The sequence below is a fragment of the Hippichthys cyanospilos genome, chromosome 21 (assembly GCF_059441005.1).
Source record: "Hippichthys cyanospilos isolate Australia breed blue-spotted pipefish chromosome 21, RoL_Hcya_1.0, whole genome shotgun sequence".
NCBI classification, from domain to species: Eukaryota; Metazoa; Chordata; class Actinopteri; order Syngnathiformes; family Syngnathidae; genus Hippichthys; species Hippichthys cyanospilos.
In genome coordinates, this window is record NC_142389.1 from 12,658,293 (window position 1) to 12,672,775 (window position 14,483).

Sequence of the window (14,483 nt, forward strand, 5' to 3'; positions counted from 1 at the left end):
AGTTTGAGGTGTTCAAATTTTGAGCAGTAGGTGGCAGTCAAGCATGGAACATTTCTTTGTCTGCACATTGAAGACAAAGAACAACAGGAAGTTGTTGACCTCATAGTAGCTAACAAGGATTTCCACTCTCAAGTTAACTCATAGAATGTTGTTGAAGCATTGTCTGTGAGGGACTTTAAGTACATAATTGCATGTGTAATGTACATATATAATTGTTTTTTGTTTGTACTAAAAGGCAATTATTGTCTTTTCAGCTTAAATGATCATCACTAGCATGCTGATGCTTATCGCGATTGCTAACCAGTTAGCACAGGCACATTTTTATTTTTGTTTGTTTACAAATTCATATGAATAGAAGATAATCATGAATAGTTATTTCCAGGTATATGTATGTATGTGTGTGTGTGTGTGTGTGGGGGGGGGGGGGGGGGGTTACTGGAGTATTCAGTGGAATAATGTCTATGATAATCTATTTTAAAAAGATTCAAGAGTGACAGCCCTAGAAGTAAGCTTGATTTTTGTTCATGGTCCCCCTGCTTGCACAAAAGCTCATAGGATAGATGAACACGAATCACACAAGATTAGCCGATTAGCTCAGCCGGAGCTTCCTGCCAGCGAGCATGACGACGGGCGGCATTGTCTGTTAAACAAATCCGGGAAGATGCCACATTCACTCTTCGTTGTATTTCCTCACTGTAAACGTGTTTGACTCATCACCGATGTGAGCCATGATGCGAATTGTGAGGGAGTTTTGCTGGCATGATAGACTGTGCTCTGCAATAAAGACTCATCAAGATCCTTTTACTTAGCTATACATCTTCCCGACGTGTCTCCGTGGATTCTCCCCTTCAAGGTTTCCATCAGAAAAGCCAATAAGAGGCTTTGTCTTCATGGACTATAAAATGTAAATCTGCTCTCACATGTGCAAATTGCATTTCTACCCAGGCCACGATGCAACAAAAGAGCCCCCTTTTGGTGCCTGAGTAGGGAGGGACTGAAAAGTGTCCCTCACATTCAAGGCAGTCAGCCTATTGTGTTGAAATCTTTTTGAGGGTTGACGCGAAATGAGATCAACCCTGGCTTTTCAGGTTCTGCCGCCACCTTCAACATGTTGCCCCCCCCCCCCCCCCCCCCCCCCCCCCCACACACACACACACACTTTTTGAAAGTCATCTTGTATTATATCATACACATCAACATTGAATCATTGCAAGGTTGGTTTGCTGTTTTACTGCCACACCTTCTGACTGTTGCACCCTATCGTGGGAAAAAAAGATTAGGCATCAAACTGCACTTGAAGTCATTGACTTCATAAAAATCAAACTGATATTTGGCCATTTCTTTTGGCTAAATCTAATTGTGCACATTGCTGCCATCCTGTGGAGGGATGTGTTCTCAAACTGTCACAAGGAAGCTTTTCCCCATGCTTTTATTGTGTCTGGCGCATATTTTAAGTGAGAAATATTAATAATAAATAAATGTGATCAAAAGTTTACACCCTGAAATAATTTGTTTTTTTCTGAATTCATTTACACATTTACTCCAGGTATTTAGTTGAACACAAGGCTATGCTTCAGTTGAATGGAAATAGATTGAATTTTATCAGCCAGTCATTATACATCACTGGCATAAATAAACATAGATATATTATTCATTGTTTTGATTCTTTTTTTTTTAAACAATCTTATTTTCAGATAGATCATGTAAAAAGTTGTCAATTTTCAATATTGACTTGGTTTTGATGTGCCATTCCATAATTTTCTTTCATGCAACATAAAAAAGAGAAAGAAAAATTCAAATATCGGTTTAATTTACCCGATCATGTTTTTGGGACTGAACAGCATGTTTGAAAGTATCAAATCCCAAGATGGCGCAATACGTCTATTTATTTAACTGGTTTATTTAATTGTATGCTGATTATATCATATCAATGAAAATATTTATATAATATTTATCAAATAAAGCATTTTTGCCATGTCCAAAAGTGACAGAGGTACAGGTAAATTACATCAAAGACTCATGAAGGGCATTCAAGAACTGTGAGTTGCAACAACTTACTGTAATTATTTTTTTTAAAAATTTAAATCACTTTACAACACATATCAAATACTGCAAATAAGTAACTGATGCGCTAGAAAACATTCCTCAAATTCAATAAGCAGTCATGCTCGTTCATATAAAACGCATCAGGTCGCCCTTCAAAACATTTGCTCAGCATTTTATGACGTTAAAGCTGATCATCAGTCTTTCATAAAATGGCATATATTGGCCACTCATCATCGAGTCGATCAACTCGGCGAAAAACCTTGTTCAAATCCTAATTAATCTTTTTATTATTATTCTTATTATTATTCCTTGATAAAATGTCTAACATGTTTACTTGTTGTTTATTTATGTTTACCCCCCCCCCCCACACACACACACACACACACACACACACACACACACACACAGCTAGAGAAGATCCGGCAGCTGAAGGCCAAGTCGCTGTACCTGCAGGTGGAGAAACTGCACCAGAGTCTGACCAAGTTGGACAGCACCATCGCCGCTGTCAGCCAGGTGCTGGACGAGGGCCGCCACATTGACGTGCTACTGGCACGCGAGCGAATGCTCACCCAAATTCATGAACTCAAAGCACTGAGAGGCCTGATGCAGCCTCAGGAGGATGACCGTTTCATGTTCACTCCACCAGACCAGGTAGGCTCTCTTACTGTATATGTTCCTGAGACCCAGCCCATTTGTGTGTCCACTGTTGTGTCCATGTATCTCAGCAAGACAGCAAATTGAATTCCATCCCACCCAAACAAACGAGAGAAGAAAGACCAGCGTGTACTCTACTAAGCATACTAAAATTTAGGAGGGTATCGCCATTAAGTCCAAACGTATAGCCCAAAAACAAATGTCCACTACTGTGAACACTAATGAGGGCCTCAGGATGATATGGGTAAATGCTTGTAACTCCTGGAGTATTGTTGCAATTTATTTATTTATTTTTTTAATCCCACAGGCTCTATACATAGCCATTCAGTCCATGGGCCTTATCAGCAGTGGAGCTTTTGCCCCAGTCACCAAAGCACACGGCGATGGTCTCAACAGCGCGCTTCGCGGCAAGCATGCATCTTTCACTGTGATTGGATTCGATCATGACGGCGAGCCCCGTCTGTCTGGCGGTGACATGGTGTCCGCCATAGTCATGTCTGTCGCAGACGCCAACCTGTCGGCCGCGGAGGTCACAGACCACCAGAACGGCTCATATACAGTTAGTTATATGGCCAAATCGGAGGGAGAACACCTTGTCTCAGTGTTAGTGTGCAACCAGCACATTCAGGGCAGCCCTTTCAAGGTGTTTGTGAAATCAGGCCGCAGCTACGGCTCCCTGGGTTCCCAAGTGTCATCGTTCGGGGGCGAAGGCGAGGGTGACGGTCAGCTGTGTCGTCCCTGGGGGATCAGCGTGGACAAGGAGGGATTTGTTGTGGTGGCCGATCGTAGCAACAACCGCATACAGGTAAAGAACCTTTTAAAAATGTCATGTGTAACGTGGGTTTTCATCAAATACTTTTTGTTTCTAGGTACCAAGCGAGATCCAGCTTGCCCACGTCAAACCTTAAGATCCTACCCCACTGAGATGCAAACATTTGCGTGTGTTGATGAAGTTAGTGGATGCCTGTTCACGTCAGGGTTCATTCAAGGTCACAATTGGTCTTCAGACACTTTTTAAGACTTGTTTGTGTCGCAAGGAAATTTGGCAACTCAAATTTTGCAACACAAAAAAACAAAAGCTTCAGAAAAATTGTTTCAGAATGTCTTAAGAAAATTGTGAAAACAATTGTGACTTTGAACAAATCCAGATGAGATCAAAAGAGCCGCTACCTTCACTGACACTCACAAAAGGTCACCCCTCAGTGGGATAGGAGCTTTACCAATACAGGAAATGCATTCTGTGATTCGCTAATCTATAGGTTTAATTTTACAAGTGCATAGGGTTAAAAAGTGACCTGTGAGTCGGTCTCTAATGTACATGAATAGATTGCTCAATTGTCAGGTGTACTGGTGTGAGTTACATATATGTATAATAAATATAAAATTAAAAGTATGAAAATTCATGTGTGGGAGTGTGTAAAGACACTTCAGGGGTGGAACATGAGATTTTCAAGTATCAGCAATTCTAATTTATTGCTTTTTTTTAATGTTTTAACAAGAACTGTACATTTTCAGATTAAGAGCAATTTAATTGGAACATGATGCAACTGCTTAATTGTGTTATAGTGACTCCTTTGCAAATAATTGTGTTCCTTTATCTGGGGAATTTATATTGCATCATATATATATCATATATCAGTGACACAATTTTATGGCAACAACAAGAAATCAAAGCACTAATCTTTCACTGTCATAAGCGCACACATTGTCACCATTTTTATCCTAAAAAAGTTTCTAAGATGTCATTAAGCTTTTGTATCCTAGATGATCACATTTGCATCACAAAAGGTCATTAAGGATTGTATGTCAGTTCGCCTTTATATTGAATCTCATTGAGGAGTGCATGCCACAATTTGTCATTAAGACCTTTATTTTGTCTCGTATATAAATTAAAGTGTATCTGTGAAGTCATTGTTAGTTTATAACAGATTATAACAAGTACTCTCCTAGACATGAATGCTTTGGATATTTGCACTCCAATCCTGCTTTTTTTTTCGAATAAATACTAGGAATTAACAACGTGCCAGCAGTTGCTTCAGGATCCTACTAGACCACATCGTGACATTCTTTGTCTTTTGGAGTTGCTGAACAAAATGTGCCCAGAGATACCACTGCAAATGTAGTTCCAACATTTATTAAATCAGACATGGAGGGCACATTTTTTTTAAATATCTTAAAATACTTTAGGCTGGTTAGGGGCTACCTGAAAAAATATTTTACAGAAGTTCATCATCGAAGAAAGGCTGAAAAACAATGTTAGAGGCATTAATTAGAATAATACAGCTGATAAATCTGTTTCGATAAAGCTGGACTCGCTAAACTCCGGTCTTCCATCAAGAGTATACCGTTCAAATGGTTCGGTTTGTTAAATACACGAAATTTGAGCACATGTTTCTCTTACCATCACCAGATATTCAAGCCCTGTGGCACATTCCACCACAAGTTTGGTTCTCTGGGTTCTCGACCCGGTCAATTTGATCGGCCGGCCGGGGTTGCCTGCGACAGTCAGAGGCGAATCATTGTGGCCGACAAGGACAATCACCGTGTACAGGTACAAAATCTCTCTCCAAAGAACCTCCAGAGATCTTTCAATCATAAATCTTGGTGGCCTCAATTTCAGGAACAGCTGCTGAAAATGTCGTCATTCACTCTCGCACATGTCAAAACAAAGCTCCTCAGCTGTTGAGTGCTCCCCAAGTAAACGGGTTCTGCCCTGACACATTTTGCTTTTCCTGACAGGTGTTTACTTTTGAGGGCCAGTTCCTGCTGAAGTTTGGAGAAAAGGGGACAAAGAACGGGCAGTTCAACTATCCCTGGGATGTGGCTGTCAACTCTGAGGGTAAGATCTTGGTCTCCGACACTAGGAACCACCGCGTGCAGCTATTTGCCCCCGACGGCTCGTTTCTCAACAAGTACGGCTTCGAGGGGGCTCTGTGGAAACACTTTGACTCGCCCAGGGGTGTTGCATTCAACCACGAGGACCACCTAGTGGTGACTGACTTCAACAACCATCGACTTCTGGTCATTCAGCCAGACTGCCAGTCTGCCCGCTTTCTGGGCTCCGAGGGCATCGGCAACGGTCAGTTTTTGAGGCCCCAGGGCGTTGCCGTAGACCAGGAGAACCGAATTATCGTGGCGGACTCCCGCAACCATCGCGTGCAAGTGTTTGAGCCTAACGGAAACTTTTTATGCAAATTTGGAACCCAGGGGAGTGGTTTTGGACAGATGGATCGTCCCTCCGGGGTGGCTGTGACTCCGGACGGAGTCATTGTGGTCGTCGACTTTGGGAATAATCGTATCCTCAAGTTCTAGAAACACAACATTCGCTCCTGTTTTTTGGCCTTTTGCCATTCATTATTATTATTTTTTTTGTGGTTTTGTTTGGTTTTTACAACAACAAAAATGGAGGTGAGAGAATGAATAAAAAAACTGACACAATTGGAGGAGGGGAGCTCAGAGAATTGAGAGCATGCCGATGAGAAGGGAAATCAAAGCAGTTTTTTTTTTTCCCACTCACTGTCAATATATGTATTTCAACGGGGACCTCTTCAAATAGATAATCAGTTGCACCAAAAGAGCCATTTTTTTTCCCTTCCACGTTGTCAGCTGCTCTCTTCATCCTTTAAGCTCTTCTCAATGAACCTTCTCAGGGAATTTCTCACTTTTCTTGAAACCTCGTACCCTCTGCTCCACACCTACCTCATTTAGCTCTTTACGAATGTACTCATAGTCACTGAGCAGAGAGGTTTATTATTCCGTGAAGTTTTACAAAGAAGAAAAAGCCTACCTCTATACTTTTATTTAAGAGAGACAAAAATACGAAATAGACTCTTCAGAGGATTTTTTGCACAGGGGTAATGGAATTCATGCTGTGCATCTTTTTAAAACGAGTTATAAGTGAAACTCCTGAATGTTGTTGCTGAGACAATACTCAGACCACTGGAGAGGCTGCATGATTCATTCTCATTGTAAGTCATTGCTGAAAAGAATTAGGGTACAGTATGGTAGTGTCTTCAGAGTTGTTTCTATTATAGCTTTCTGGTTTTTCTTTGTTTTTTTTTCGCTAATACATTGAGCCCTCATCTTGAGTTTGTAATGGCATTACGGCCCAACCACAATGCGGGAGGAAAAGGCCACAATGATGTAAAAATTAGCTCAGGTAATAGTTCAGCTGATTTGAAATGATCAGTGCTTTTCAGGCTTTTTATAAGCTCCACTCGTTTGTTTAATATAACAAATCAGGCCTATAATGACATTATAAAATGTGTTTTGCCCAAGGCCCCCAAAAAAGTATAACTAGTTCGACTGGATTTGGGTATCGTATCCAGTCGACTGCATGACCAACTAAGATGCAAAGATAAGTGTGCAAGGACCGCTTGCTCTTCTCCAAAAAGGAGGACCCACAATAGATGTGGGGGGATAAATATTCAGAGATCAGGATCTATTAGGGATCCTAATGTAGAGATTTAATCATAGCTGAATGACACCTTTTTCCCCGAGGCAGTGTCTGACAAAAGCCTCAGAAGTAAACAGTCCAGAGGACGAAAATAAGAACATCAAATACTTAAGACTTGACAATACAGTAAACCTTAGCTATTCGTAAGGATATTGACTGAGCTAGTACGCGAATATTGAAAATCCACTACTAATTAACAGCCCCTAAAAGGGTTTGATTGCCTTTACTAAATGATGGCAAAGCACTACTTTTATCTAAATGCTCATTCATATTGACATCGCTTTAGGCATACACGGCATTCGCAAAGGTGCCGACCCGCGAATACGCTGCGGTTCACTGTGCCATCCTTTGGATGTAATTGGTGGTCAAAATCCCGCCCTCTTCCAATCCACCAATAGGGCCCGACCACAAAAGCTCACCCCAATTTATTATTATTGTTCACTGTACCATCCTTTGGATGTAAGACGTGGTCAAAATCCCGCCCTCTTCCAATCCACCGAAAGGGCCTGACCACAAAAGCTCGCCCCAATTTATTATTATTATTATTATTAACGCTCGGGTCTGAGGAGGCCTCTCCAGACTTTTGTGCTAGTAGACCAATCCTCTAAAGATGGAGGTCTATCGACCAACTACTAGATTCAACCAAAGTTAGAATATCTGCACAGTGGCCAACTAAAAACTGGCATTTGAAAAAAAAAAAAAGTCACGTTCAACAATAATCACCTTTGCTGGGAAACGTTACTGGCATGACTCGTGGAGTTTGGTAGTACTACCCGCTAACGCTGCACGAGTACTTTCAACCTCTTCTTTGAATTCTTTGTCCAGCCGTGTGGAAAACCAAAGAGAACCCTGCGCCCCCCTTTTTAGATCCCACCTATCCAACGTAGAACAATCTGTAGCACCCCAGATTGGGGGAGTTGGATCTTCCCTGCCCAACTTTCAATCGGTGCCCCATTTGAACGCACTCGACAATTCATGTTCATTTAGTGGCTTCCTTGTTCTCGCGAAAACTGTGGAAAGTGTCTCTTTTTTTGAGGAGGGCATGATCCATGTCGTCGACGGAAAACCTCCAGTCCAACTCCGTGTTTGCTTACCGCGTGAACCTCTCAACTTACTATGTAGCTACTGTTCGCTTTGAGATACCTCAAATCTTTATATTTTCCATTTGAATACCTCATATTTTATTTAGATTTTGTGTGTTTTCATGTTTTCGCATACCTCATCAGATGTGTATACATCACGAATATACCTCAATCTGTGTTGCAGTACAGTGCATGTCCCGTAGGTGTAGGACCAAAGATTGTGGCACTGTTGAAAATTTGTGTTGCCATCATGTGTCTCTACCTCGCAACCTTGAGCAGCTTCTTCGCTTGGTTGACTTTACTGTACGACAATTGCCTTTTTTTATTTTTTTTTAAAGCGAGAAAAAAAAAATCATCAACCAAACCAAATATTTCCGTCGATAGTGCCAAAATGCGAGTTCTGTGCCAAGGACCACATTGTTGTTTATGACAAAATGTCACTGGATCTCGATATCCAAGATATAAACGTTGAGCGACTTGGGAGAAATCCTGTGGCAATTTGATCGGGTGCACTTACGAGGGCTGGGCCCTGATTCCGCAGATTTTCATTTTGACTTTTGTTACTGCACGCAAGTGAGGAAAGAAGCGTTTTAGAAATGTCACTCGTCGCACAAGAATTTACACAAAGAATTAACCTCAACTTTCAGCACAACCCTGATATTTATGCACACGGCAGACCTCGTCTTGACTGTGGTGCCGACAGTTTTCTAATTAGCACATGGAGAAACCACAACCGTCAGCTTGTTTTTGCGTTTTCAGTATTACTGCGTTCATCCACGTCTGCACACTTTTGCGGAAACAAAGATTGCAGAGTTCTCTCTAAGATCTTTAGGTCTTCACTCTTTAAGAGGAAAAAATGTGTTTTAAACCTTTTAATTTAGTTTTTGGTTTTGTTGCATGCTTTAAAAAAAATCTTATCATACTGAAGTCTTTTTTGGGATGGATCTTGGGTAGGGGTGCACTGACCGATTGATCGGCCGGGATGTGCTGCCGATTTTCTTAATTTTGAGAGATTGGTGATCGGGCGATCCCTTAGAAAAAAAACGATCTTGTCCACCTAGCTCTCAGTTCTTTACAGTAATTGTGGTTGTTTGTTAAAACTCATTCACTGCTTGCTCAGTTAAAATAGTATCTGTTATTGGCTAGTAAAAATCTTTAAAGTCTATAACCATTGATGGTAGTGAATGAATTACCCCAACAATTTGGATTGGCCAAAAAAAAAAAAAAAAATCAAATAAGCTGAACCCTTAAAATGAAACCGATCTTTTCGACCGATCCCTCAAACATCTGTAGTAATTGTAGTTTGTTATTAAAAAATCATTTACAGCCCGGTTAACAGCGAGTAAAAATGAAACTTTGACATTTACAGCCATCAATAGTTATGAATTACTTAAAAATTTAAAATCAGAAGTGGCAAATAAAGAATTGGGGTACACAGCCATTTCCTTAAAATTTGGTAAATTTGTGATCAGCTGCCCCATTAAAACCGATCTTTTCCACCAATCTCTTACTCGTTGGTAGTAATTGTAGTTGTTTATAAAAACTCATTCACTGCCAGCCCAGTTAAAATGGATCGTAAAATTGGGTCTTTGACGTCTAAAGCCGTCAATGGTAGTTAAAAAGCTTAAAAAAAGTCCGAATCGGAACATTCAGGCTTTTTCAAGATCTTGATGGATCAGAAGATTTAATCAACTTGTGATCGACCAGAAAATTGTGATTGGTGCACCCATAGGCCTCTATGCCACTGAGATGCTAACATTTACGAGTGTGTGCGAAGGTACCGAATGCATTTTCGCATCAAGGTTCATCCAAGGCTGCATTTGTTCTTAAGACCTTCTGGAACAGGTGTGTTTTTTGTGCTTTGAGGAAAATGTGAAAAATAATTAAGACAATTTTGACCTTGAACGAAACCTGACAAGATCAAAAGAGGCATTAGCTTCGCCGACGCTCGCCAACGTTTGGCGCTCAGTGGGACATGGGATTTAACGTCCGGGGAAAAAACGGGCTGGTAGCAACCGTTTGGGGAGATGGATCGTAGCAGGAAACCTACCCAAAGACAAGTATGCGTGCGCTAGAATAGGATTGACCTTGGCGATTGTATGGGGTGTCTCCTCCAGAGGCCCCACAGAGCACAAACCTGTTCAGTCTGCCCTTTCTCTATTCCTACTAAACTGAAGGCCGAAAACATCTCGAGGTTTCTTTGACGTGCCTCCTAGCTCAGGCGGAAGTTCCTAAAACTTCCCAATTTTGCCCACGCCACATGGCACCGTCACAGGAGCCGCAGCCGACTTCCTCTTTTTGACAATCCGGGAAGTGAGGCGATGGCTGCCCGTCATGTGACCGGTTGACCGGAATCTCACGTGCGTGTGTGCGTTTCGCCACCCGTATCATTTCTGGCCTCTCGCGACTTTTGAGAGGGAAAAAAAAGTCAAGCTGCACCGGGTGTTGTGTGCGAGGTCGTAGACCTCCTTTTTAATGATTGTATAATCGAACATAAAGACAAAAAAAAATATATGGTTGGTGAAAATTTAGAAAGGAAATAAAATATATCTCAGGTAGTTCTCGGCAGCCCTGTCCTGCTGGTGTCTCATTGAAATGGTGTCCCGTAGAAATAAAGTAGACCACCTGTGCCCCTTCTTCTCCCCTTTTCCCCGTTTTGGACCTTTAGTGCTAGTCTGATTCTTTTGTGTGTCCGTTTGAATATTACAATTTGAAGAAAAAAAAAAGAATTCAATTTGAAATAATGCTTTAGATTAACTTCCCCAGATTTTTTTTTTTGTTTGTAGTTTCTTTTTCGATGAAAAAAAAGTACAAATACCACACACCACCTGCTGCTGATTGGCCCTTTTAGAATGTATTTTGTGAAGAAAAGGTTCCAACAGCATCTGGCCGATGCTGGCTCTCTGCAACCCACTGCTGGACCGCTGCACATTTCCATATTAGATGCCACCGCTTACCCCCATCAGCAATATTTCTAGCATGGGGGGGCACAAACCAGCGTAAACATCTGTCAAGATGCAGGGGGGGGGTGGGGGGGTTGCCCTTCTCTCATCCAATCGGTGTTGGTCCAGCAGTGCAGAGTGGAGTGGCTGTTTTTTGTGCATTGTTGTCAAAGCAGACCTCCACTGAATGTAAATCCTCACAGTCCAGGAGGCAGCGCGAATGGGCGTGGCCTGCTGAGTTTAGATGAGTGCTGCTGGCACTTCCTCTTCAGGGTCATTGTGTGTATGTGTGTGTGTGCTATGTGTGTGTTTGCCTCTCTTGAACACACGCATTGTGCTGAGTGGAAGTGCAGATGTCAGGTCTTAAGTCTAAATAAGGCAAAGGAGACTATAATATTTTTGGGCCACTTGCTGCACACGCTGTTCTCTATGGACTTTAAACATTTCCTATGCAGTTTTTTTGTTGTTGGTTTTTTGTTTACACTTAAATAAAGTTGTATTTCTTTGACTTCAACATGCGTGACTGGCGTTTGTTGTTTTTTTTCATTTTAAAGTCTGGACCAGCGGAACCTCTAACATAGCCAAACACAATATTTGATATCTATTCAAATACCATTTTTAGAAATGTGCCTTCGAATAGCGGCTCATCGTTTCCCTCTGGCGGTGATTGACTGGAACAGCAATAACGAAGACTCATGGACAAATTGGAGCGATTGTTAACAGGTTTAGATTTTGATGAATGAAAACGGGAAAACCAGCAACATGAATGGATGCAAATGACTTATGACGGGGTTAATAAAGGCGTTATTTTATTTGTCCCATCATGCTAAGTTGATAGTTAAAAAAAAAGGTACTTGGAAATACTGTAATTTCGACAGCACTTACAATTTCATTCAAACGTGCTTGAAAATAAGTGAAAGTAAATGTAAACTTAAAGGCTTGGAAACACGGCCAAACATACTGAACAAAATGCTTAAAAAAATTCCATAATGCTACGACGTACTAACGTGAGCATATAAAATTATTTTTTTCACATTTTTGTTTTTCATATTGTTTCACATTTTTTCCCATTCTACTACGGGCTATGAACATTCTCAAGTCGATACACCATGGCATTACGGGACAGAATACTATGATTTTAACATTTAACCTATAAAACCTAAGCAATATTACTTAATTGTAAATACATTTCAATGTATTTAAATACAGTGGTAGGCCATAAGGGCCAGCAAGACCTTCTCTGCTGGCCTAACATAACCTGACATCATTATCATAATAAACTATAATAACTATAATGAAAGTCAATTTCATTTCAAATGAAACCATACACACACACACACACACACACATAATATATATATATATATATATATATATATATATATATATATATATATATATATATATATATATATATATATAATTATTCTCCATAATCTGTTCTTTTTGTGTCATACTATAGCCATTCGGTTACGCTCCTAGTATTGTAGTTTTAAATTGGAGTTTTTAGCCAATTAGAATTCAGCTAACTTGTAATCTGCTTTAGCCAGAAGCCAGGGCATTCGAATCAACACGACGAGGGCTTCTGCGCAATCGCAGATGTCTATGTGAGCGGCCCCTATAATTTAGACAGCTGTAATATCCAACCGAGTCATAAGATCGCCAACTAGAGACCTCCCGTCGAACGTGACGTGAGTGGACGCTCACTGCAGGTAGCCGATGCAATGCTCAACAAGCAAGCAACACGGTGTTGGCTTTGCCTGATTGCTTTAGACTAGAGTCATAGCGTAGCTATTAGCCAACCAGTCCCGACTTTGCCGTATTTCTGACTGAGTTACCAGGGGCGTGAGCTAACCCCAGCAAATAGTTCTGCTGGGAATGCCTTTTGTTTGCAAAGGATCGATTTGGTGTTTGGAGCTACCCTGGATTTGCAAACTTCAATTGTTTAACCAAGGCAGCAATGAGACACCAAAGCACAGCTGGACACAAGCGCTACGGTGCTTTTAAAAACTTATGGGGACACCCGAGTGGATATACAGTATTTTACATCTCAGTTCGAAGGTGAAAAAAGCTCAATGCGCTACGGTGCTTTTAAAAAAAGTTTTGGAACACTCGAGTGGGTACATTGTACTTTTCAGTGTCATGAGAAAGAGATCTCCATAATGAAAAGGTGAAGAAAAATTGGGAAATATTGAAAAGACTAATCGTTTGTGACCACCGTTTGTTTTGGTGGGTGCAAGGCTAATTTTTTTTGTGCTAATTAATTTCATATTCAATTAATAGTAAATAAATAAAATGATGTTCGTCTTATATTAAACTGCGATTTGTAATTAGGATTTCATAAAATGTCGTGGATATTTATTTTAAATTATCAATTTTTTAAAGTTTTGACAACATAAAACGACAAGTTTTAATGGCTGATGCGTGTTTATTGACGTTTAAAAGCTACGGAAAATAGCCGGTGTAGCCCAGTAACGCGTACATGTGCGCATGGGGGCTATTTTTCGAGAGTGACATCTCAGAAGGAGTATGTGTGAAAGTCACGGCCCGCCACTGTTAAATACGTGTTTGGAAGTTATTTTAAACGAGTGCCTATTACTTGTTCACTTCTCACTTCTAATTCCACCCCCCACCCTTTTTTTTTATTTTTAATTTACCTGAACTGAAGTACATGAATCAACACTGTGTTTATGCAAGTACAGAAAAAAAACTGTAGTAGCATATCTTCACCGCTAGATGTCAGGATCGAACCGTTGACCAAGCATGCCGTAACGTCTTGTCGTTTGTTGAGTGGCACACAAAATGCGTAGTCCAACATTCCTTTCAGCAGAGGTAGTATGCAGATGGTGTTTGCATGTGTATGCACCAACCAGAGATGTGTGTAATAGTGTACGCAGCTCTCATAGGAATTAATTAGCAAGAGCAGACCGGCTTGCAGAAGACCCCTGAGGGAGGCGGGATTGCATGTTTGTACATATACACTTAATTGTTTCGCTTGGCCACAACAGGAAGTTCTGATCTTGAAGGTGAATGCATAGATGCCTTAAATTCTATACCCAGAATACGTAGCCACACTTTTTTTTTTGTTGTTTTTTTTTTGGAGGGGCGATATTGTCATATTGGCTTCTAAGTTGAAGGAACGTGATCCGTTCCCCGTTTCCGGCACACGGAGGGGAGGAGAAGAAGGCACCAGACAGATGGAGGAAATGGAGAGAAACATTGATTGCTTCTGTCTTGGATTTCAAAACTTCAAAGACTTTTCAAGTACACATTGACTCCAATTTAAAGTCGTGTTTACCTTTC

The 14,483-nt window shown here is 40.9% G+C and overlaps 1 protein-coding gene across 2 annotated transcripts in view; it reads left to right on the forward strand.

Annotated features, from left to right (window-relative positions):
- The window catches only part of trim71 (tripartite motif containing 71, E3 ubiquitin protein ligase), a 60,431-nt gene that overhangs the window by 28,348 nt on the left and 17,600 nt on the right, over positions 1–14,483 (forward strand). Inside the window, exons 4-7 of one of the 2 annotated variants that reach the window (XM_088405564.1) lie at positions 2,455–2,697; positions 3,008–3,505; positions 5,111–5,251; positions 5,440–5,539. In XM_088405564.1, the coding sequence (XP_088261690.1) occupies positions 2,455–2,697; positions 3,008–3,505; positions 5,111–5,251; positions 5,440–5,539 (982 nt within the window). Of the gene's footprint in view, positions 1–2,454; positions 2,698–3,007; positions 3,506–5,110; positions 5,252–5,439; positions 11,254–14,483 lie in introns of those variants that run through there. The other variant, XM_088405563.1, reaches the window with a different exon arrangement.